Below are 22,076 nucleotides of genomic sequence, written 5' to 3'. Positions count from 1 at the left end.
GTATATCACGTAACTAATGAGGAGGTACTAAATAGAATTGTGGAGAAGAGGAATTTGTGGCACAACTTGACTTGAAGAAGGGATCGGTTGGTGGGACATGTAGTAAGGCATCAAGGATCACCAATTTAGTATCTGAGGGAAGCGTGGAGGGTAAAAATTGTAGAGGAAGACTAAGAGATGAATACACTAAACAGATTAAGAAGGATGTAGATTGCAGTGGTTATTTGGAGATGAAGAGATTTGCACGGGCTAGAGCTGCATCAAACCAGTCTCTGGACGGAAGACCACAATAACAATAGGTGTTTAATGTTGAGGATTTTTCACAGCTCTTAGTCATTTCCACACATAAGTCGTATAAAAAAACTAAACTCCTCCCGAGTAGGCCTTGGAAGCTCCAACGGTACCGACCGACCGCCGTGTCATCATCAGCACACAGGCGTCACTGGATGCGGATATGGAGGAGCATGTGGTCAGCACATCGCTCTCCCGGTCGTACGTCAGTTTACGAGACCGGTACCCCTCCTTCTCAATCAAGTAGCTGCTCAGTTTGCCTGACAAGGGCTGAGTGAATCCGGATGGTCACCCATCCAAGTGCTAGCCCAGCCCGACAGCGCTTAACGTCGGTGATCTGGCGGGAACCGGTGTTAAAACTGTGGCAAGGCCGTTGGCACATAAGTTGTATACACATTTAAAATGTCCTAAAATATACACATTTAAAATGTCCTAAAATTTTTGTCAATGACACTTGTCTTTAAATTTAGTATTTCAGACTTATTTTGTCCCAGAACACTATGTTGCACACCAATTTAACTTTTCAGTCAGAAAATTTAAGTCTTTTGTGGTCGAGAAATATCGTGTTTGACAGAACCAAATTTCCTTAGTACTGAAAACCTGAACTCAGGACTCGAGAGGATAGTGAGAAATAAAAGGAAAACCTTGCACGATTCACAGTATGGAGAGAAGGGAGATGGGCTGTCGTGGCAGCCATGCATGTGCTCAGTCAGTAAAACCATTTGACAGCATAATGCAACGTTCTGGGTTCGAGTGCCAGTGTAGTACACAGTTTTAATCTGCCAGGAAGTTTCGCAGTGTCATGTCCTTCAGTCTTGTCTTTTGTGAGCTATAGAAACTTGGCGATTGCTCTATAAATATTGGTTTGCATGCAGAATTCTGCATGACATTTCGATTTCTTTGACCATAATCTGCCCGCCGTTTGGTTTGTTATTCCACGTCGGAGAGGCACCTTGTATGTCCCCCTTTTCATCACTTGGACAAGGGTATGGTTTTCTAACAATACTTTCGAACGTACTACGAGAGGCGTTCAAAAATCAGCGCAGCACATGTTATTTTTCGGTCCACTTCGGTTGAAAAAATGCGGAATATGGTGTGCGACTTTGTGGGATATTCCCGGTTTAGCCCCTATAGTTTCATGAAGTTCCTATAGGTGGCAGCGCTATACAGCCTTCGAAATGGCGTCTATAACGGAGGTGCATTTCAAGCAGAGAGCTGTCATTCTTTCGGCGGAAAATCACAGCATCGGAGATATTCATAGGCGCTTTCAGAATGTCTACGAAGAGCTGGCAGTGAACAAAAGCACGTTGAGTCATTATGCTGGGCGTCTGTCTTCATCGCAACAAGGTTGTCCTGTTTCCCGCCGCACACAGTTGTGACTCGTGCTGTGTTGCAGCGTGCGGCCCCTGTCATTCCAGGCGATCGACGGATCGCAATGAAACATCTCACGGGACAACTGAACGTCTCTGTTGGTAGTGCTGGCACACTCGTCCACCAGGTGTGGTACTCGCCTCCTAACGAAAGACCATAAAAAGAAACGACGGACCATCTGTGCGGAATTGCTTGCGCGTTACGATACCGATCGTGACAATTTTTGTACGAGTAGAACAACCTCACAGGGGATGAAACATTGGTTCATCACTTCATACTGGAAACAAAACGGCAATCCAAAGACTGGCGCCACAGAACTTCTCCTCCGAAGAAAAAGTTCAATGTGCACCCTCAGCCAATAAAATCATGGCGGCTGTATTATTCTCTTTGATATCCTGCCTCTTGGTGCAACGAACAATTCGGTAGTGTATCATGTCAACCTGAGGAAATTGAAGTAACGACTTCAGGATTTAGATTAGGAAATTAGCTATTTAGGAATGTGTAGCGAGTAACATCTTTGGCCTGCCCAGTGTCAGGGCCACGCCCATCGGGATTAGCTCGATGGGCAAGTCTCTAAAACGTAGGTTTATGAACTACTGACACAACTGTGATGCTGCAGGCAGTAGAGTTTAGTTAAGCGTAGGTAATATAAATTTAATATTAACAGTAATAGATAAATTAGTTGCCCATTGTTACCTAGTTAAAGATGTAGCTCACTAATTAATCAGATTTGTATCTAGCTGCAATCAATGTTTGGATAAAATTAGGACCCACTAATCACTTAAGGAAGTGGGTTACGTGTGTATAATTATTATAAAATTTGCAATAAAGATTTAAAAAAAAAACTACTTCAGCATTCTCGTTGCCCCAAAAATGAAAACGAACTTTGTGGTATGACTTATGGATTCCCCTAATGGGCGTCGTAGGAACGGAATTGCAATTTTGCAATTTCCCGTCAGAAGCCTACAGTGTTCACAGAGGATGTAGAGGACCCAATGGTGCATGCCCACGCCTCTAGCGGCCCTGGACTACAAGCACCCACTGATGCCGCGATATAGGACCACAGATGGCACCCACTCAACCCACCTGCTACGTTGAGCTAGGCAGACGCCGGCTAGTGTGGCTCTGACACGAACGTTTGTGTTGCAGTGCAGAGAACCTCTCCCTTATTGACATTGTGGTAAATGGACTCTGTTTCTTGCTACATTATTTATAGTATTACCTCAAGCACTTGAAGAAATACAAATTAAGTAAATCTTTTGTTTATTGTGTTAACATGTTCGCTAATCATTTCTGTCCATGTCCAGCTTTCCTACGATGACAATTCCTGCACCACTCTATAGCCTATCTCTCCTTACCGTTGTGTACGAAGCCATAAACAACAAACGTCTCCTTCTCCATGACAACATAACGCCCCACACAAGTCTGCGCATCTGAGAGGCATTCACAAAAACCAAGCGAGGTGGCGCATTGGTTAGCATACTGGACTCGCATTCGGCAGGACGACGGTTCAATCCCGCGTCCGGCCGTCCTGATTTAGGTTTTCCGTGATTTCCCTAAATCGATTCAGGCAAATGGCGGGATGGTGCCTTTGACAGGGCACGGCCGACTTCTTTCCTATCCTTCCCTAATCCGAGAAGACCGATGACCAAGCTGTTTGGTCTATTCCCTCAAATCAACCCAACTCATTCACAAAAATTTCCATTGGGCTGTTCTTCCTCATCCATCCTACAGCAGTGATCTCGCACTTTCGGACTTACACCTGTTTCACCCAATGAAAGATGTACTCTGTGGGAGGTTATTGATGCAGCAAGACATTGCCTCCGGTGTCGACCAACTGAGTAGTACCTTGCGGACATACAGGCCATCGCACATAAGGTGCCGCCAGGCTGTCGCTTTGAACGGAGATTATGTTGAAAGATAGGGATTTTAGCATACTGGGGAGTAGTACAGTGTGAAAGATTACCGTCATACCTCCTTGCCTAGGGACGCCAGATGAAAGTTGATGTCGTCAAGCCCTGAATGAAAATTGTGCAACGGATAACTGGGGAGTGGAGCTTGAGAGCGCTACCTACAGAGCGTGCACTGTCTGTACGATACTAGGCAAGGGGCTGGAGGGCTCACACGCTGATGTGTGGGTCCCTGCATTCTATATCTTTTATCTTAAATGAACTCCTGTAACTAGACTTCTTTGTGATTTTTAAGGTATGTTAAAGATTCATAACAATTGATCACCTATTTATTTTAAACATTATCACTCGATTTTACAGCGATTGCAGCAGTTGTTCCAGTTCACAGATATTACAGTTTTACAACTTATAGCTCGGGTATATTATATACTAATCTGCACCCACATTTCTACGGGCAAGACGGAATTGCGATGGCCAAATGTATACCACCAAAGTCTCCCAATATTTTACATAGGACATCCACTATATGAGGACGATAACAGGCAGACTGGGGACCAAATACAAAGGGGGTCAAATTTCCGAAATTAAACGAGAACATTAATTTCCTTACACAATCCGAAGCTGGAAATAAAAGAATTAGTACAAATATTCAAATACCTCTCTGCCACGCGTGAACATTGAGATAGACGCACTGAGGGCACGTCTGCTCACTTACCCGTCTTCTGTAACACCCTCAGAATATCGCGGGCACCCAGAGGTCTTCCTGGGCCCCCGTGGAGGGGTGGTCGAACCACTTGGCCGTGACCAACCTCTCCACTCCAAAATCTTGTGACACTGGAACGTCTTTGACTTTCCCCTGCCTGTGCTATCTCTCTGATCCCCTACCCAGGAGTATGGTTGGCACTACTATACTACAGAACTACTTCCCAACGAAGATTTGGCCACGCTTTATGGAAGGGTGTGAGGAGGATTAGGAAAGTTCATGTGCAGATTCACATTCACGTACAAGAAATGCATAATACACGACACATATATATACGTATTATGAAGCTTGACACATTTCTTTCCACTCGTCCACATGGGTTGTGTTGCACCCGCGGCCAGTCGCGTCGTGCAAAAAAATTGGCCGTGGAGCCTCCTCCGTTTGCATTTCCCCGTGCGAGGGAGCAGCGAAACCTGATGCTTATGGACCGGAAACTACTGTAGCGCCGGCCGGAGTGGTCGTGCGGTTCTAGGCGCTACAGTCTGGAACCGAGCGACCGCTACGGTCGCAGGTTCGAATCCTGCCTCGGGCATGGATGTGTGTGGTGTCCTTAGGCTAGTTGGGTTTAACTAGTTCTAAGTTCTAGGCGACTGATGACCTCAGAAGTTAAGTCGCATAGTGCTCAGAGCCATTTGAACCACTACTGTAGCGTTTCAAGTGTACTGGAATCCTGAATAAAATCAACACGCTTTGTAACCTCCCCCTCACTTATCGATCTTAATGACAGTGAAAAATTAAACCGCGTGCACCTAATGGAAATTTGGGAAAAGCAATCTTCACCGAAGATAATTTGTCGGTAAAGAGGGAGGAAAGGGTTACATCTAAATGAAAGGAAAAATGCAAATGAAATTGGTGGAAATTAATTTTGAGAAAAGGGTAAAATTAATATAGAAAGTAAATGTGGGTCATTACGTTAACAATTAATCGGCGTTAATTAGATATTTGAGATTTGGGCAAAAGTACGGTCGCCAGTCCTATGGACAACTACTATAATAACTGAAAATGAAGCATTAATGCACATATAATTAGCACTAAAAGCGTTGCAACTGAAGGTTGACAAGTGTTGTGTGAAAACTGAATCTTTGTCAGAAGTAATAAATTTCGCTACACTCTGACTTAATTTAGCAAAAGAATTAATAAAACCGGAAAATTGAAAGTTAATTTAGTGACTGAAATTAATAGTGAACTTTGTTTCTGAAGCACTACGAAATTCAATAAAATAAGGTTAGTCTTGGGCTACCTCAACAAGCATTTCAAAAGCTACTTGAATCTACCCAATTTAGAAATAAGAGATTTAACTTTGAACTTGAATTACATGATACTGAACAATTAACAATAGTAAAATTTAGTACGTACCAAGCTGAGCTGCAGTCGCAGGTAAGCTAAAATATGGTATCAAAACTCGCACTCCTAATTTGTGCTTGTGTAATCTAAATACTGTAGCCAGCCATGAATACTTTAACTGAACTTTGAAATTAAAGCAGTGAAATGTAATTATATTACTTTAATGCTGGCGTTTGAATTTCAACGACACTCGGGTTCATTCCGGAAAAGGAAGGGACCCTGCTTGGTAACGCAATTGGGACAATGAGCAACAAAGGTTCATGGTACGTTGCTGTAATTTTGTGAGACGAATTGAACAGTTTGAAAATCTAAAGGTCTGCCATACAGTTATAAGACTTTACGTGCTTCTAGGTTTTCTTGTTGGTTGATTGACGGTTCGAAGTCGTCGATCGAGGAGGTGGCGACAGTCACTCATTGTCGGCCGTCGTTGTTGCGGAAGCTGGATGTTGGCGCGCCTTCTTCTCGACACGGTCACCATGCGAAACGGGCTCTTGATGTGCACCAGCTAATGCTTCCCATCCGCGACACTGTGTCAGAAACTATCATAGCAAGTCGAGCGCAATTACATGCTGCCCAACCCCGAAAGCGCGGCAACTCGCGGGAGCTTCACACAACACACCTGCTCCACCGCCCTACTCCAGCCAGACTCCACTCTGCCCGCGCTCCACGCGGCAGAGTTAACACTACCAAAGATCCTAAACACTTCGGTTCTTCACACGACCTATCGATGTAATCGTTCGATAGCATAGTTTTCCCTAGGCCAGACCCAGCATAAAAATACAAATAATATTTACAAAACAAACCAATTATACATCGACATCAATGCTTAAATACAATTGTAAAACAAATTCAATACATAAAGACACAGAAATGTCATATCTTCAGGTAACAAAATAAGGAAAAAAATTTAAAGTACAATAGATGCAAGTAGGAGGATATGCATTTCCGGCGTTACAGCTTCCAGAAAAAAAAAAAAAAAAAGTATTTCATTATCGAACGCCCCTCGTAGATCTTCATCGTGGGACTTCTGGCGGTTGCGTTGAATGAGAACCGTGGAGAGTTCTCGTCGAGCAGAGGGAGTGCCCGGCCGCCGCTGCCATTGGCCCGCACAGTAGCGGTAGGTGTGCAGCGCGCGAGCACCATCGCGCGCTGGCGAGGACCGCTCTCCACGGGCTGACACGGCCCACAGCGGCGCAGCGGCGCCCGGCCGATACTTTTCGACAGAGCGTCGGCGTCGGCGGCGGTGATGGATGCGCCGCCGGGCGTCACCCGGCGCCGATTCGCGGCGCGTCGAGTGCGCTCGCAGCGCTGCGGCCCGGCCGCCGGAGGGCGCTCAAAAATAACGCATAAACAGTTCGGAGCGCGCGTAGCGGCGAGTGCCGGCCCGTGGCATTGTCACGCGCATAAACCGGCCCTCGCCGCCCCATCGCGCGCGCCATTGACACGCGCGTATCAAAATAAATATATCGCGGCCGGGCAGCTCCGGGCCGGGCGTCGTTTTTGAAACGCGACACCGCGCGCTCCACCCTGCGTTCGAGTGCTGGCGGCGGGCTAAATTTTATGCATTCGCCTCGCCGAGGGCTCTCATTGTCACTGGCAGCGCACTTCGTAAATATCCGTTCAGTGGCCGGCCAGCAGTGGATCAGTTCTCTGCTGCTGGAGGCACCCAATGGATATGTACACTACTGGCCATTAAAATTGCTACACGACGAAGATGACGTGCTACAGACGCGAAATTTAACCGACAGGAAGAAGATGCTGTGATGTGCAAATAATTACCTTTTCAGAGCATTCACACAAGGTTGGCGCCGGTGGCGACACCTACAACGTGCTGACATGAGGAAAGTTCCCAACCGATTTCTCATACACAAACAGCAGTTGACCGGCGTTGTCTGTTGAAACGTTGTTGTGATGCCTCGTGTAAGGAGGAGAAATGCGTACCATCACGTTTCCGACTTTGATATAGGTCGGATTGAAGCCTATCGCGATTGCGGTTTGTCGTATCGCGACATTGCTGCTCGCGTTGGTCGAGATCCAATGACTGCTAGCAGAATATGGAATCGGTGGGTTCATGAGGGTAATACGGAACGCCGTGCTGCATCCCAACGGCCTCGTATCACATGCAGTCGAGATGACAGGCATCTTATCCTCATGGCTGTAACGGATCGTGCAGCCACGTCTCGATCCCTGAGTCAACAATGGGGACGTTTGCAAGACAACCACCATCTCCACGAACAGTGCGACGACGTTTGCAGCAGCATGGACTATCAGCTCGGAGACCATGGCTGCGGTTACCCTTGACGTTGCATCACAGAGAGTAGCGCCTGCTATGGTGTACTCGGCGACGAACCTGGGTGCACGAATAGGAAATCGTCACTTTTTCGGATGAATCCAGGTTCTGTTTACAGCATCGTGATGGTCGCATCCGTGTTTGGCAACATCGTGGTGAACGCACATTGGAAGCGTGTATTCGTCATCGCCATTCTGGCGTATCACCCGGCGTGATGGTATGGGGTGCCAGCGGTTACACGTCTCGGTAACCTCTTGTTCGCATTGACGGCACTTCGAACAGTGGACGTTACATTTAAGATGTGTTACGACCCGTGGCTCTACCCTTCATTCGATCCCAGTGAAACCCTACATTTCAGCAGGATAATGCACGACCGCGTGTTGCAGGTCCTGTACGGGTTTTTCTGGATACAGAAAATGTTCGACTGCTCCCCTGGCCAGTACATTCTCCAGATCTCTCACCAATTGAAAACGTCTGCTCAATAGTGGTCGAGCAACTGGCTCGTCACAATACGCCAGTCACTACTCTTGATGAAATGTGGTATCGTGTTGAAGCTGCATGGGCAGCTGTACCTGTACACGCAATCCAAACCTCAATGCCCAGGCGTATCAAGGCCGTTATTACGGCCAGAGGTGGTTGTTCTGGGTACTGATTTCTCAAGATCTATGCACCGAAATTGCGTGAAAATGTAATCACATGTCGGTTCTAGTATAATATATTTGTCCAATTAATACCTGTTTATCATCTGCATTTCTTCTTAGTGTAGCAATTTTAATGGCCACAGTGCATCGGTACTTGTTTTTTCCTACATTTGTTGCGAAATAATCTCCGAGAAAAAAAAACAAACTAGTACACTCTTTCAGAGATTTCCAATTCTTTCAAGACACTGCATATGGAATACATGAGATGATTACATTTATAGATCAACAGTGTAAGTGGTTCTGAGGTACGAGGTACCCACTCATTCTGAAACACCCGTGTTGGTACCTGCTGTAGCCTCACGGGCGGCGATGCAGGTGGTGACCCTGGCATCTAGTCAATCGTACAGATGGCGGACACTGTCCTGCAGTACGTTATTCCACACGAGCTCGATCTGTTCTCGTAGTTCTGTAATACTTCTCGGTTCAAAAGCCACACGAGTCACATCTCGTCCTATCATGTGAAACACGTGCTTGATTGGACGCAAGACTGGAGGTCTAGCTGGCTAGGAGGTGCTACACGGCTTGCAAAGCGCACTGAGTTTCACGGGCAGCGCGTGGACGAGCATTATCCTGTTGGAACAACACATCAGATTCCTGTTGCGAAAACGGCGAAAGAACTGGTCTAACAATATTCTGCACGTACCGAGAGCTGCTTATCGTTCCCTCCAGAAACATCAAAGGTGAACTAGTATTACAGCTTATTGCACCCCAGCCCACAAGGCCTGGAGCAGAACCAATGAGTCTTGGACGAATAAACTCTTCGAGACAGCGATGTGAGAAGGGGAAAATGGGCTGAAGGTTTGATCAGAAGTTTTGTTATGGGGGGCTCTGGACTTCTGTAATCCATATAAAGTCAATGTTGTATGAATTCATGTAAATGATACGCAAATAACAAGTGCACACTGAGGTTGAGATACTCGAGGCTGGCATACACACACACATTCAAGACACGACAGTCACAAGAGCTTTTAGTTCAGGAGAGGCAGACCGCACGCCGAGAGGCCGGTCCCTTCAGAGGACGAGTCAGCCTATCTACGTCGGACAGCGACCACCCGTGGAGTGGACAGCATTTGCCCGAGTGAAAGGGGAGAATGACCTCGTGTTCAGCTTAAAAGCAAATTCCGCTACATTGTGTGGGAGCGCCCAGCCTATGCATTCTTTACAAACGTAGCATGCAGTTTCAGAGGTTTTCACAGGGAGACAGCAAACGCCAAACGCCGATGCTACAGTTTTCCGAATTGGTCGCCTTAAACGAAACGTTCTTCTCCCGTTTTAGAAAAGCAGTGCTAATTGTCAGACAATATTCCTGACGAACTGAGCTGAAGGAATAATGGAAGAGATGGAAAGATATACCCCTTCATGTCTGGCGTGGAGAAGGGCCGTTCTGTTATCGCTCTTGGAGCGAGAACACGTAACGAGAGCGTGTGCGCTCGTACGTGTACTCAAAGAGCGAGGAACAAGTCTCTCCTCAGTACTTCACTGGGAGAGCCTCTGTCGAGAGTGAATCGGCGTGCGACTCTATATTGAGTCCTTGTGATTAAGCATTGTTCACTGTGTTGGCTGCCACACTTATTGTGCGGTGTGAATGGACAGAGTTATAGTTAAACGCCTGCAAGCGAATTTTTTAGTGGCATCGCGGTGAACTGGTTATCTGCCTAGTGTACCACGCCAATTGTTAGACTAGGGGGGGAGTAGGAGTCCTTGACTTCATCAAGGCATAGGGAGAGTTTGACTGGCGAAGGTCAATCCAGATAGAATAAGAGTTATCTTATTTGTCAGCAGCGAGCGGCGCAGACAGCAGTCATCGCAGCTTACGGTATTGTGCGCTACACCTCTTGCGAGTTCCATATTTCCTCCACAACAGTACACTTCACTGCATTTCACACGCGACAGTCTCGACCGTACCTAGCAACGCATAATTATTCAAGTTGAGTAGGTGCGGATCTCAGCCATTCTGCCAAGTCAATAACAATCTTAAACTTTGTATAGAAATTTCATTAGCGAATCCTATCCTTAAGAGGTAACTTCACATTCCGAAAAGAACCTGGAAATAACTTGTTCAGTTCATAAATAAAAGTGCCATTGTGATTTCTTAGAATTTTTACAAAAAAGTGCCATTGTGATTTCTTAGAATTTTTACAAAATGAATAATAATTTTTTTCATGGTTTTCCTACACTAACTAGCACTACTCCAGTACCCAATTATCCCACTAGTTACGTAAGAAATTTTGTGAATTTTTGTGCCATTTCCTTACAGCGGACGACTCCAGAAGATATTGATTGCTGAAAGTTTTTCAGGCATTTCTCTTTAGAACGTTAGGAGCGTCTGTCTGACTTCTGTAGTAGTGTGGGGGTGGAAATTGCATCTTGCAGGAACCACAGGGTAAAGGGTACATCTCAGATTAATCCGTTGCGCAGAATGACAGAATAGCACTCACACGCTCACAGTCCTCTGACGGCGCCCGTCGAGCGGTGTACATGCGTGAGGGGAAAACGGGGTAGAGGTTAACACATCTGTAATTCCATTGCTAAAAACCAGTTACCAACGGTCCGTGTCGACACCCATGGGCTCACAAGCCTTCTGGTCTGTGCTCTGCTAGCTGTATGAGCTGCCACTGATGTTCAGGCAATATGACGATCCTGGCGGGCGTACGTGCTGCGTGGATATCCAGGACTCCGTCCACTGGCGCTACAGTGTTCACATCACCTCTGATACAAGCTTTGTTGTACAACTGACACAACTCGTCAACACATGTCGCAGGTGTCCGGAAGGGCCATCCAGCCACTCGGAAGGACACAGTGTGACCCTTTCAAAGTCGCTCATTTTGTTACAGAATACTCGAGTCTGCATCTCCGTGGCATGGTTGCATGGTTGCTTCACATGTTTCCGCCTTCTGGTAGACATAGTTGGCACTCTGGTAGCTATCCCACTATGCTATCTGTCGGCATACTTTAGTGTCGTTACCAGGCTTGGTAGGTATATACGGGGCGGAAACATCGTCAGATGCTGAGCCATCACCGTGAAGGACACGGAGGTGCAGAGTTTTAGTGTTGCGAGCTAAGATCCCACAGATGTTCGGGGTCACATGCGGTTCCTCTTCGTCGCAATGTCTTGGCTCAAACTCGTCTATGGGCTGAACCGCGTGTGTCGCAACACGCCCTAAATTAGACACTTGTGACCCTTTGGTTAAATTGTCTGGCTGATGGCAAGTTTGCGAAATGCAAAGTTAATATAACATATAATAACAGTAATACTAATGTTGGGAACTAAATTAACGACCCATATATGATGTAGGGTACACAGTAGCGAATTGGTTAAAATAATGTTTATTCAGAAAAAAAATGGCTCTAAGCACTATGGGAGTAACATCTGGCCGGCCTGGGTGGCCGAGCGGTTCTAGGCGCTATAGTCTGGAACCGCGCGACCGCTACGGTCGCAGGTTCGAATCCTGCCTCCGGCATTGATGTGTGTGATGTCCTTAGGTTGGTTAGGTTTAAGTAGTTCTAAGTTCTGGGGGACTGATGACCTAAGATGTTAAGTCCCATAGTGCTCAGACCCATTTGAACCACTTTTTTGACTAACATCTGAGGTCATCAGTCCCCTAGAACTTAGAACTACTCAAGTCTAACTAACCTAAGGACACACACACACCCATACCCGAGGCAGGATTCGAACCTGCGACCGCAGTGGTCGCGCGGTTCCAAACTGTAGCGCCTAGAACCGCTCGGCCACTCCGGCCGGCTTTATTCAGAAAGCAAACTAATAACGAAAGTGGTCGTATTTAGAGTTACAGTTACACTAGAGCACATATCCTTTTGACACTGTTCGATCCTTCACAATCTCATCGTGAAACGCAAGTCCAGTGCTCCACCTTGTTATTTACGCGAAAAGTTTGAGTTCACACCAGGCGCACGGCTGCTCACCGCTCAAGTCCCGCGATACCACAAAACGCGAAATTTTCTAAGTCGTTTCACTTCCTAGCCACCTGAAAACCGACCGTCCGCTTTTAAGTCTACACCCGTACTCTTTGGTTTCTAGACCAGAACTGCCTCTGTGCCCGTCTCCGGCCGCGTCCCCCGCGTGCCGAACATAGCCGCTCAACTGACAAAAAATGGTTCAAATGGCTCTGAGCACTATGGGTCTCAACTGCTGAGGTCATTAGTCCCCTAGAACTTAGAACTAGTTAAACCCAAATAACCTAAGGACATCACACACATCCATGCCCGAGGCAGGATTCGAACCTGCGACCGTAGCGGTCTCGCGGTTCCAGACTGCAGCGCCAGAACCGCGCGGCCACTTCGGCCGGCGCTCAACTGACAGTTCCCTTTCCTGAAGCCGTCCATCTGATTGGCTACAGCTTATTCTACAATATTTTACATTTTAACATATTTAAATAATCAAAGCTTGACCACTTTCCCGTTCTAAATAAAGTAACAATAATATCCATTACATAATAAACGTTAATTTCTTTTACATAAAACCAATACAATTTCCTTCTTAATTTTGGATGTCACGGCCAGAAGCCTTGCACCATTGTGCTTTCCGATAAATAAATAAAGAACAAAAGTAACTATTATGTACTAAACTTTACAACAAATATTCTATTACGTAATAATTCAATAAGGTGTCTTGCTGTCATCGTTGAATGTGTTTTGTGTGGAGGAGATGATGAGCTGATGCTTGACTGAAAATATCAATAATTTAAATCTTTTGAACAAATAAAGTTACAGAGTTGACGTTTACAACATCTGTCATTTTAATGATGCGCTTCTATATGAAATGTCGATCGTTAAGATCGACTAAAGCGTTCAGACTGTAGCATTCAGGTCTTTGTTGCAAAACTTGTTAATTTCGATAATAAATTAAAAGCACCAGTTTGCTTTTGTTCTACAATTTCGCTTTAACAGTAAATCCTAAACTATCATAGAAATGATCAATATTCAGCTTTTATTGGGATCACAATGAAAATTTACGGAGGATGGCAGATTAAAATTACTGTGGCTTCATTCCCTGAATTACTACAGAATTAAATAATTTTCATAAATGTTTCCCTCTATGGCCGATCTTAGGTCCGCCATATTTAACACTGCTACGTCTCCCTGTCCACAAACAGCTTCTACTGGGTTCCCCTATGACGTAGGTTCTCATCTGTCTCACTCGCACACTACAGCGCCTAGGCCTCATTCAGCACAATAGACGCCTGTGATTTTCCCCATCTCGTGGCGAATCTGCGCTCTTAGTGGCACACGGTCCTGGCCGACAGGGTTCGTTTCACAATTCCTGAAGGCTGTCTCTTTCGATCACATACTTAAGTGAGAGGAAAATGCTTGTAACTCATAGTGTGAAACAGTGTTATCGGCACCTGCCAGAGTTTTGAGAGGGCCTCATTTTCTGTTTCTAGGTGTTCAGTTGATCAAATCGTGCAAAATCCAGATTGGGATGCAACACTGACTTGATGTTGGCACGCATACCCATCATCTAGGTTCCTGTTGAGAACGTCGGACCACCACAAGGGAGGTTGTTTTTAATTGACCTGTGGCCAAAATCCACATAAAAAGCAAAATAATACTGGTTTTTTATTGTACTAGGGGGCAAAAACTGCATAAAAATCAAAATAACATCGGTTTTCGTCCTGGGGTCAAAAACAGCAAAAAAGCAAAACGTCATCGGTGTCTAGTAGTGGTGAGACTGGCGCAAGACATGTTCAGCATACTGTCCACCGTTTTCTGCTACAAGTTGAAATCGAGGATTATCATGTTCCACAAGAGATCGGGGTGTCTCGGGGGAGGGGTGGGGGGGTGGGGGGTCACGTTCAGAATGCATTGCGTAAAGCCTGCCTTCACTTCAGCTACACAGATGTGGGGAGCAGAAATCCGCGACTGGCTGTTCCTGACGCTGAACTGTATGGTATAAAATTGTATTTGAGTGACTGTGGAACGGTACTAGGCAACTTACACAGAATTTATATTTCGTGTGATGAGTGCCAGCTTGCTCTAAATGTAGAAAAATGTAAATTAATACACTTGAGGTTGAATAACAACCCTGTATTAATCGCGAACTGCTTGACGCAGGAATGTCAATTAACTATCTAATAACAGCGACTATTACAGAGATGGTTCGTGGACCTGGAGGCAAGAATACGGTCTTTTTGCGAAGCGATTTTGAAGACAACTGTAGAACCGGCATTTGCGACTGACTGGAGAACGATTCTATTGCCGGCAAAATGCATTTCGTGTAAGGACTACGAAGGCAAGGTACAGAAATGAGGGCTCATTCAGCGGCAAACTTCGTTTTTCCCTCAGTTCATTTGCGTGTGACTAGTAGTGATACACGGTACCCTTCGCCGTGCACCATATGGTGACTTGCGAAGAATATGTCTAGATCTACAAGCAGTATGAACGATACGGCCGATGTTCTACGATGAAGCAACTATATTAGTTGTAAATATTGGCTGGGATACTTTTGTAGCTGTTGTACATAAGTGCGCAGATGGTTCGATGACAAATTAACAAACTCACGTATCGGTCGAACAAGTGCTTTCTAGTTACCTTCCTTCGTGGATGAGTTACATTTGCTTAAGATTCTTGCTATGAATCTGTCTGGCATCTGCTTCTCGTACTGTTTGTTTTACGTGATCATACCACTTAAGATCGCTCAGGATTGCTACTCCTGGATATTTCACGGTAAACACTGTTTCAAGCAGTTTGTCGTTAACATTTTACCGATAGTAACACATTAATGGTTTTCTTTTCCTATGTATGCGCAATATGTTACATTTATTTACGTTCAGTGTCAACTGCCAGAGCCTGTAGCATTCATCAATCTTCTGGAGGTCATTCTCAAAATCGATACGGTTTTAAGGCGTTACCACTGGCCTATAGACAAACGTATCATCTGCGAACAGTCTTCAAGAGCATCCGACGCTTTTTGCTATATCATTTATATACTATACATTGTAAATTATAGCAGTCCTGTCACCCTTGCTTAGGGTACTCCGGGAACTGCCTCAACACTTGTCGACTTTGTTCCGTTAAGAGTGAAGTGTTGTGTTCTATCTGCAAAGAAGTCTTGGCCTCAGTCGCAAATCTAGTCCAATAATTGATGAGCTCGCCTTTTTTTTCACTAAACAGTAGTGCAGGACGGCGTCAAAAGCTTTCCTGAAGTCAAGGATCACGGCATCAACCAAACGCCGTTGTCTACAGCCCTATGGAGGTTCGGTTCGTAGTATATAATGCTTCTAGTAGAGGACCAAGCTCTTTCGCTTAATATTTATAGAATCTTACATGCATCTCCTCTGTTCCTGATGTCTTCCCACTAGAACGATATTATAGTTACTTTACTATTCCACGATCGGTTATCCCGGTATCTCCCTTTCGACTTTCGTACGATGACTGAGAGGAGGGACTGTGTCAAGATCTTCCACGATGAAATAATTTCGGGAGACCGAATTCAGTGTTTGGACCTTCTCTCTGTTATCTTCAGTTTCGGCGCCAGTATGGTCTCTGAACGAATGTATAGATGATTTCGAGCCGCTTATTGATTTTTACATAAGACCAAACCTCTTATGGTTTTTACTCAGATAGATTAGTAGATTAGTAAAGTTCTACTTTCAAATTCAATGAAGCTTCTTTCATTGCACTCCTTATGCTTATTTCTCTACCTTCAGCTTTTGTTTGTAGTTGTATTTTTGACATGTGTTGAATCTGAGATGAAATTCTCTAAAATAAAGAGTGTTTAAAAAAAGCATCAGATATTTCCTACAGTATAAGGTCAAAACTACAAGAAAAGTTCCTATAGTTATATGTCCCTGTTATATGCACCTGTTGAGACAATCAAGTGATTGTTGGACGTGGTGAAACTAATAACAGACTGAATTAACCTTTCTAATAAATCACTGTAGGACAGTGCTAAGTACAAACTGTAACATTTAGTGTGTGAAATGTGTTTTTGTGTCGCAATACAACAATTAACTTCACCATTGTAATTGTAGGGCTGTCCTGCTGTGTGCACTTACTATTTCTTTTGTATCTGGTAAACCGGTCACCGTCCGAACGAAGTCTATCAGTAGTTTGGTTTTGAAGAGTGATGCTAAGTAAGCTAGTCGATAATAATATTATAAGTGCAAAAGCAACGCTTCGTTTCCACGAATAAACCGCTTAAACGATTTTGATGACGTTTGATACGAAGAAATTTTGCTCGAAACGGTGAGGAAGAACATAGGCTACTGGTACTTTAGAAAGTAAAAGAAAAAAATCAATGAATGGAACTTTTTTTTTCATTTGTGAACATATACCATATTAAAAAATTTCTAAGACTACCTTTCCATTTTTTTAAAGTTGGGTAGTTGTATTATCTTTTCGAGTATCTTCTTTAAAAAAAAATACACTTGAGTGGGATGCTGGCGATGCATGCACCAAGTCAGCGACTCGGGTGTGTTTAAAGATTACAAGCTGACAAACCCGGTTGTGCTGGGGTATTTATTTTGACAATTTTCTGTTAGAAACGACAGCAAAATATGAACTGTTTGTAGTGCAGTCTCGAAAAAATTTCATTTCCATGCATTCCTGATAATACCGCTTATCTTAGGCGGTACGCTCGGTGTGAGGTGGTTCCGGATTGTCTCTCTAACCTTGGCGCACCTGCTTCGTGTGTCCTCAACGCGATTTTGCAGACGTCTCTATGGCAACGCCTTTTCATAGCCCTATTGACGGACATTGTTTTCGCATACAGCCGTTTGCGCTTCGCAGTTCAAAGCTGCCAAAAGCGCAGCTAGGTGTCAGGGGTTTCCTTAAGTTGATTCGTCTATAGCAGTGTCTTAGTAGTAAAAAATAAATGTTTTAAAACTTCATACACGATGAGACATTTTTTCACACATCTCAAGTGTTTATGACGTCATACCTCTTGAACTATGTCTCGTCCAACTATATATTTGTTTACGTACATTCAGAGGCATATGTAGATACTGTCCGCGAAACAAAAAATGGTTCAAATGGCTCTGAGCACTATGGGACTCAACTGCTGAGGTCGTTAGTCCCCTAGAACTTAGAACTAGTTAAACCTAACTAACCTAAGGACATCACAAACATCCATGCCCGAGGCAGGATTCGAACCTGCGACCGTAGCGGTCTTGCGGTTCCAGACTGCAGCGCCTTTAACCGCACGGCCACTTCGTCCGGCTGTCGGCGAAATACGTTGCGACTATAGTTAGTAGCGAAGAAGTAATAAATTCAAACGTAATGCATGATGCGGCATTTTCTCACGGATCTGAGTGTTTTCGACATATCTCATGATCTGTAGTTCTGATCTACAGATCATAGGGTGCTATAATTTTGTAGATACATTCAAATGGTTCAAATGGCTCTGAGCACTATGGGACTTCACTACTGTGGTCATCAGTCCCCTAGAACTTAGAACTACTTAAACCTAACTAACCTAAGGACATCACACACATCCATGCCCGAGGCAGGATTCGAACCTGCGACCGTAGCAGTCGCGCGGTTCCGGACTGCGCGCCTAGAACCGCTAGACCACCGCGGCCGGCTGTAGATACATTCAGTGGTATTTATGTATACAGTCCGTGAAATATGTTGCGAATAAAGTTAGTAGCACACAAGTAATAAATTTAAACGTCTTACATCACTGGGCAGTTTTTTCATGCTCCTCATTATGTCGTCATATCTTCTGAACTGTGATTGGTGGGTGGTTCTTACCCACACAGCGACTGTTGCTGGCCAGTAAGGGTGTGTGTACCAAGTTTGGTCGAAATTGGTCCAGACGTTTAGGAGGAGATGTGGAACACGCACACACATAAATCCATTTTTATAATATGTATGGATTCCGTGACAGTGGGAATCTAATGTTTACTCGAGTGCACATTTTCTGTCCTGTCGCTCCCATCTGTGTGTTACGTGGAGAGAGACACTATAGGCAGTACTGCAAGTCGTTACCGCGCATCCTGAAGCATCTTCTAGTCCTTATTTGCCGTGAAACACACACTCTTCCAAGCACACCTGGCTCCATTCTGACTGCGTCTCATGTACTGGTCACACATTCCTATAACTTGTGCACATTTTCGATGGATTGTGCCTATACCAAAGCCTTTACATGCCTCCATTGCCAGAAATCCTGCGGATTCAGGCCAGGTGAATAGGGGGGTCATGATATAGGACCTCCTTACCAGTATAGCTCATTAAACGTTACGATGAGATACTGTCGCTTGATCCTCAGAAAATGGGGTGGTGCCCCGTGCTGCTTAAGCCACACTCATTGTCGTTCAGAAAGGGAAGGTTATCCAGTAGCGCTGGTAAGTCATTACACAGAATCCGTTAATCTGGTAAAGTGTACTACACATTACTCATAACAAATAAAACGTCTCACATCAGGTAATGGCTCCCTGTCAAATAGCTGTGGGAACCTTTATTCTAGTTTTGACCAATACTACCTCTTGTAGGAATAAGTGACAACTTTCTAAAAAACACCGTGTACGAGGGTGGTTTGGTAAGTTTGGTAAATTTTCTTGAAAGAATGGAACATTTCTGTTGTGCCTTCACGGTTGGTAAGCTTGTTTATTGCAAGGGCAGTGTAACGAATTTCAACAATGTTAATAGTATTATTCATTGTTGACAGCCGTCTGAATTCGTCAGTGTGTCTACATACTGAAAATGGAGATAAACGGGTTTCGTGCTGTTATTAAACAGTTTCATGTGAAGGGATGGAATGCCGCTCAAATCAAAACACAATTGGATGGATATCACGTGGACTCCGCAGCATCATTGAAGGCCATTTACGTTTGAATTAATCGATGTAAGCGCGGTCGAACTAGCACCGAACACGTATCGCGCTCCAGCCGCCCATTTTCCACCACCATAAAGGAAACCTTTGACAAAATCCTTTATATGGTAATGCAAGATAGCCGAATAAAAATTCGTGAGGCTGCTGAGACTGCAGATATCTCAACTGAGCGACTGCATAATATCCTGCACGGAGAATTCGCTTTGCAGAAGCTGTGTGAGCGGAGGGTGCCGCTATTGCTCAGAGTCGACCAAAACCGCATCCCGGACAACATTTCGACACAATGTCTTGTGGCGATTTGTGACATTACTCACTAGAGTCAAAACAGCAGTCAAAACAATGGAAGCGGGTTGGCGAAAGAGCACCGAGAAGGTAAAGACCAGTTTGTCAGCTGTTATGATGATGGTCACGGTTTTTTTTTTCTTTTTTTTTAATTCCCAGTGAATAATACTCATCGATGACTTGGAAAAGGGCATAAACGTAAGTGGTTCAATGTTTGATCGCTTGAAACTTGCTTTGGCTGAAAACAGACCAAGCCTGGCATGCAAAAAGAAAGATGTGCTTGTTCATTAAGGTAATGCATTATCCTACACGTCAGCGATAACAATGGCGGAAGTGCATGGACTCGGATTGAAATTAGCTCCCCATCCTCCCTATTCACCAGATTGAGCTCCACCCTATTCACCAGATATAGCCCCAAGTGACTTCTTTCTGATACTTACCTTGAAACTTTGGATTGCTGAAAAGAAATTTTCATCAAATAAGGAAGTTGAAAGGGTCCTGTAGCCACCTTTCATCAAATAAGGAAGTTGAAAGGGTCCTGTAGCCACCTTTCATTAGTCCGGTAGCCCATTTTCATTACCATTTCTCTTTCTTTTCATTGTTTCTCTTTTCTCTTTACTCTCATAGTGGCGTGATTCAATGAATGTGGTTGTGTGTCACGTTGCTAGACGGTGGCGTAGTCTGCTGCAGAAAGTCTGCGATACCGAGCGAGGTGGCGCAGTGGTTAGACACTGGACTCGCATTCGGGAGGACGACGTTTCAATCCCGCGTCCGGCCATCTTGATTTAGGTTTTCCGTGATTTTCCTAAATCACTCCAGGCAAATGTCGGGATGGTTCCTCTGAAAGGGCACGGCCGACTTCCTTCCCTAAACCGATGAGACCGATGACCACGCTGTCTGGTCTCCTTCCCCAAACAACCAACCAACCAAAGTCTGCGATAGTCGTACAGATTCAGCAGCAGTTGTACAGAATAGCCAACTCGCGTGTTGGTCAAGTAGGCAAAGAGGTTTGCGCTACTTGTGAGAAATCCACCTTCGTTAGGTTGGTGGCGGAAATGGCATCTTTGGGTTTTCCGGGCCACGCGGAGCGTGGAAGAGGCTGATGAAGAAGCGGGAAGGCAGTCTGCCGCCGGTACGGGAAGCGTCCACAGCTGTGCTCCAGTCGAAGAAGGGTGAGTTAGACTGACCGCGTGGCGCGTTGTTACTTGGCGAGGGGAGAGCTGTTAGCTTTTGGTCTCGCTTTTCAAATCTGGAAGACTGCTTTACCTTGTCAAAACGAGGAATGCAAAACTTTGGCAGATTTTTCTTTTAGCAAATTTCTGTAGCAGACTTGGATCCGTCGGAAGAGCGCCACACAAAGGTGTCGATAAGAAGTGAGCACTCGCTTCTGTATGAATGTCTGTTTGCCTTCAGCTGTGCCTGCATCAGCTTTCACCTTTCTAAATATTTAGAGCTTTGCCTTCTCCTAAATTTTCCTTGCTTTATGTGTCTTTTGTCCGTGGGGAGCCAACCAGATGAGGTGCTCACCGACTGCCTGCGATTTGTAAGCTGTAAGAGAATCTCAGACCAGAGAGCAGTGTTGTATGCAGTAGGAACTGTGTAGCAGATGTAGGAGTAAGTAGTAGCGAGCAGTCGTGTGTGTGGAGTTGGCTGGGCCGGTCGTGGGGAGCGATGGAAGAGCCTGAGCGTTGTAGTACAAGGTAAAAGCAGCCTCGCACGTATGTAGATTGTTATATCAAGTCTCATGTAAATGCTTTAAACAAGAAATCTCTTAATAGTAATCTTTCTTATAAAAATTAACTTTTGACAATCATTCAACTCAATTTAAAGATTTTACTAATTTCTCCAATCCATGGTCATCCTGATTATCGTAAAGAAAAATCAGTTGTTTCTTTTTATACATGACAAATCCATCGGCCAGCATTGCACTGAGCTGTGCCAAAAAAATTTCTTATAGGAGCAGATATATACGCGTTATCCGGCGACCTTATTGAGGTAACAATTTTCAATTTATTCAAAATGATCTTTCAGGGCCATGACGCAGCGCTACTGACGTCCAAAATTTACCAGTTTAAATTCACAGTCGTTATTGAGAGGTTAGTCACAGTGTGTTATAGGTAGGTTACGGAATTCATTTATTGGGAGGTTACGCTTAATGTGAATGATATAAGTAATTATATTTTTACTGTAGGGAGGTTTCGGAACTTTTTCTGTTGGACCTCTTACACTGTGGATATCATAACGTCCGTGTTTTCCAATGGAGTAATTACAAAATGAGCAACTTCTTTGTTGATTCTTGTAATTAGCCGCCACGTACGAGCGACTTTTTCTG

At 44.7% G+C, this 22,076-nt stretch overlaps 1 protein-coding gene across 1 annotated transcript in view; it reads left to right on the top strand.

The window, feature by feature from the left end:
* LOC124545917 overlaps positions 1–7,029 on the top strand; it is a 123,025-nt gene extending 115,996 nt beyond the window's left edge. Inside the window, exon 4 of the mRNA XM_047124878.1 lies at positions 6,869–7,029. Coding sequence (XP_046980834.1) covers positions 6,869–7,029 — 161 coding nt within the window. The remainder of the gene's footprint in view (positions 1–6,868) is intronic.
* Positions 7,030–22,076: the final 15,047 nt, after the last annotated feature.

This window comes from Schistocerca americana, chromosome 8 (assembly GCF_021461395.2).
Source record: "Schistocerca americana isolate TAMUIC-IGC-003095 chromosome 8, iqSchAmer2.1, whole genome shotgun sequence".
Classification (NCBI taxonomy): Eukaryota; Metazoa; Arthropoda; class Insecta; order Orthoptera; family Acrididae; genus Schistocerca; species Schistocerca americana.
This window is presented reverse-complemented; position numbering and strand designations above follow the sequence as displayed.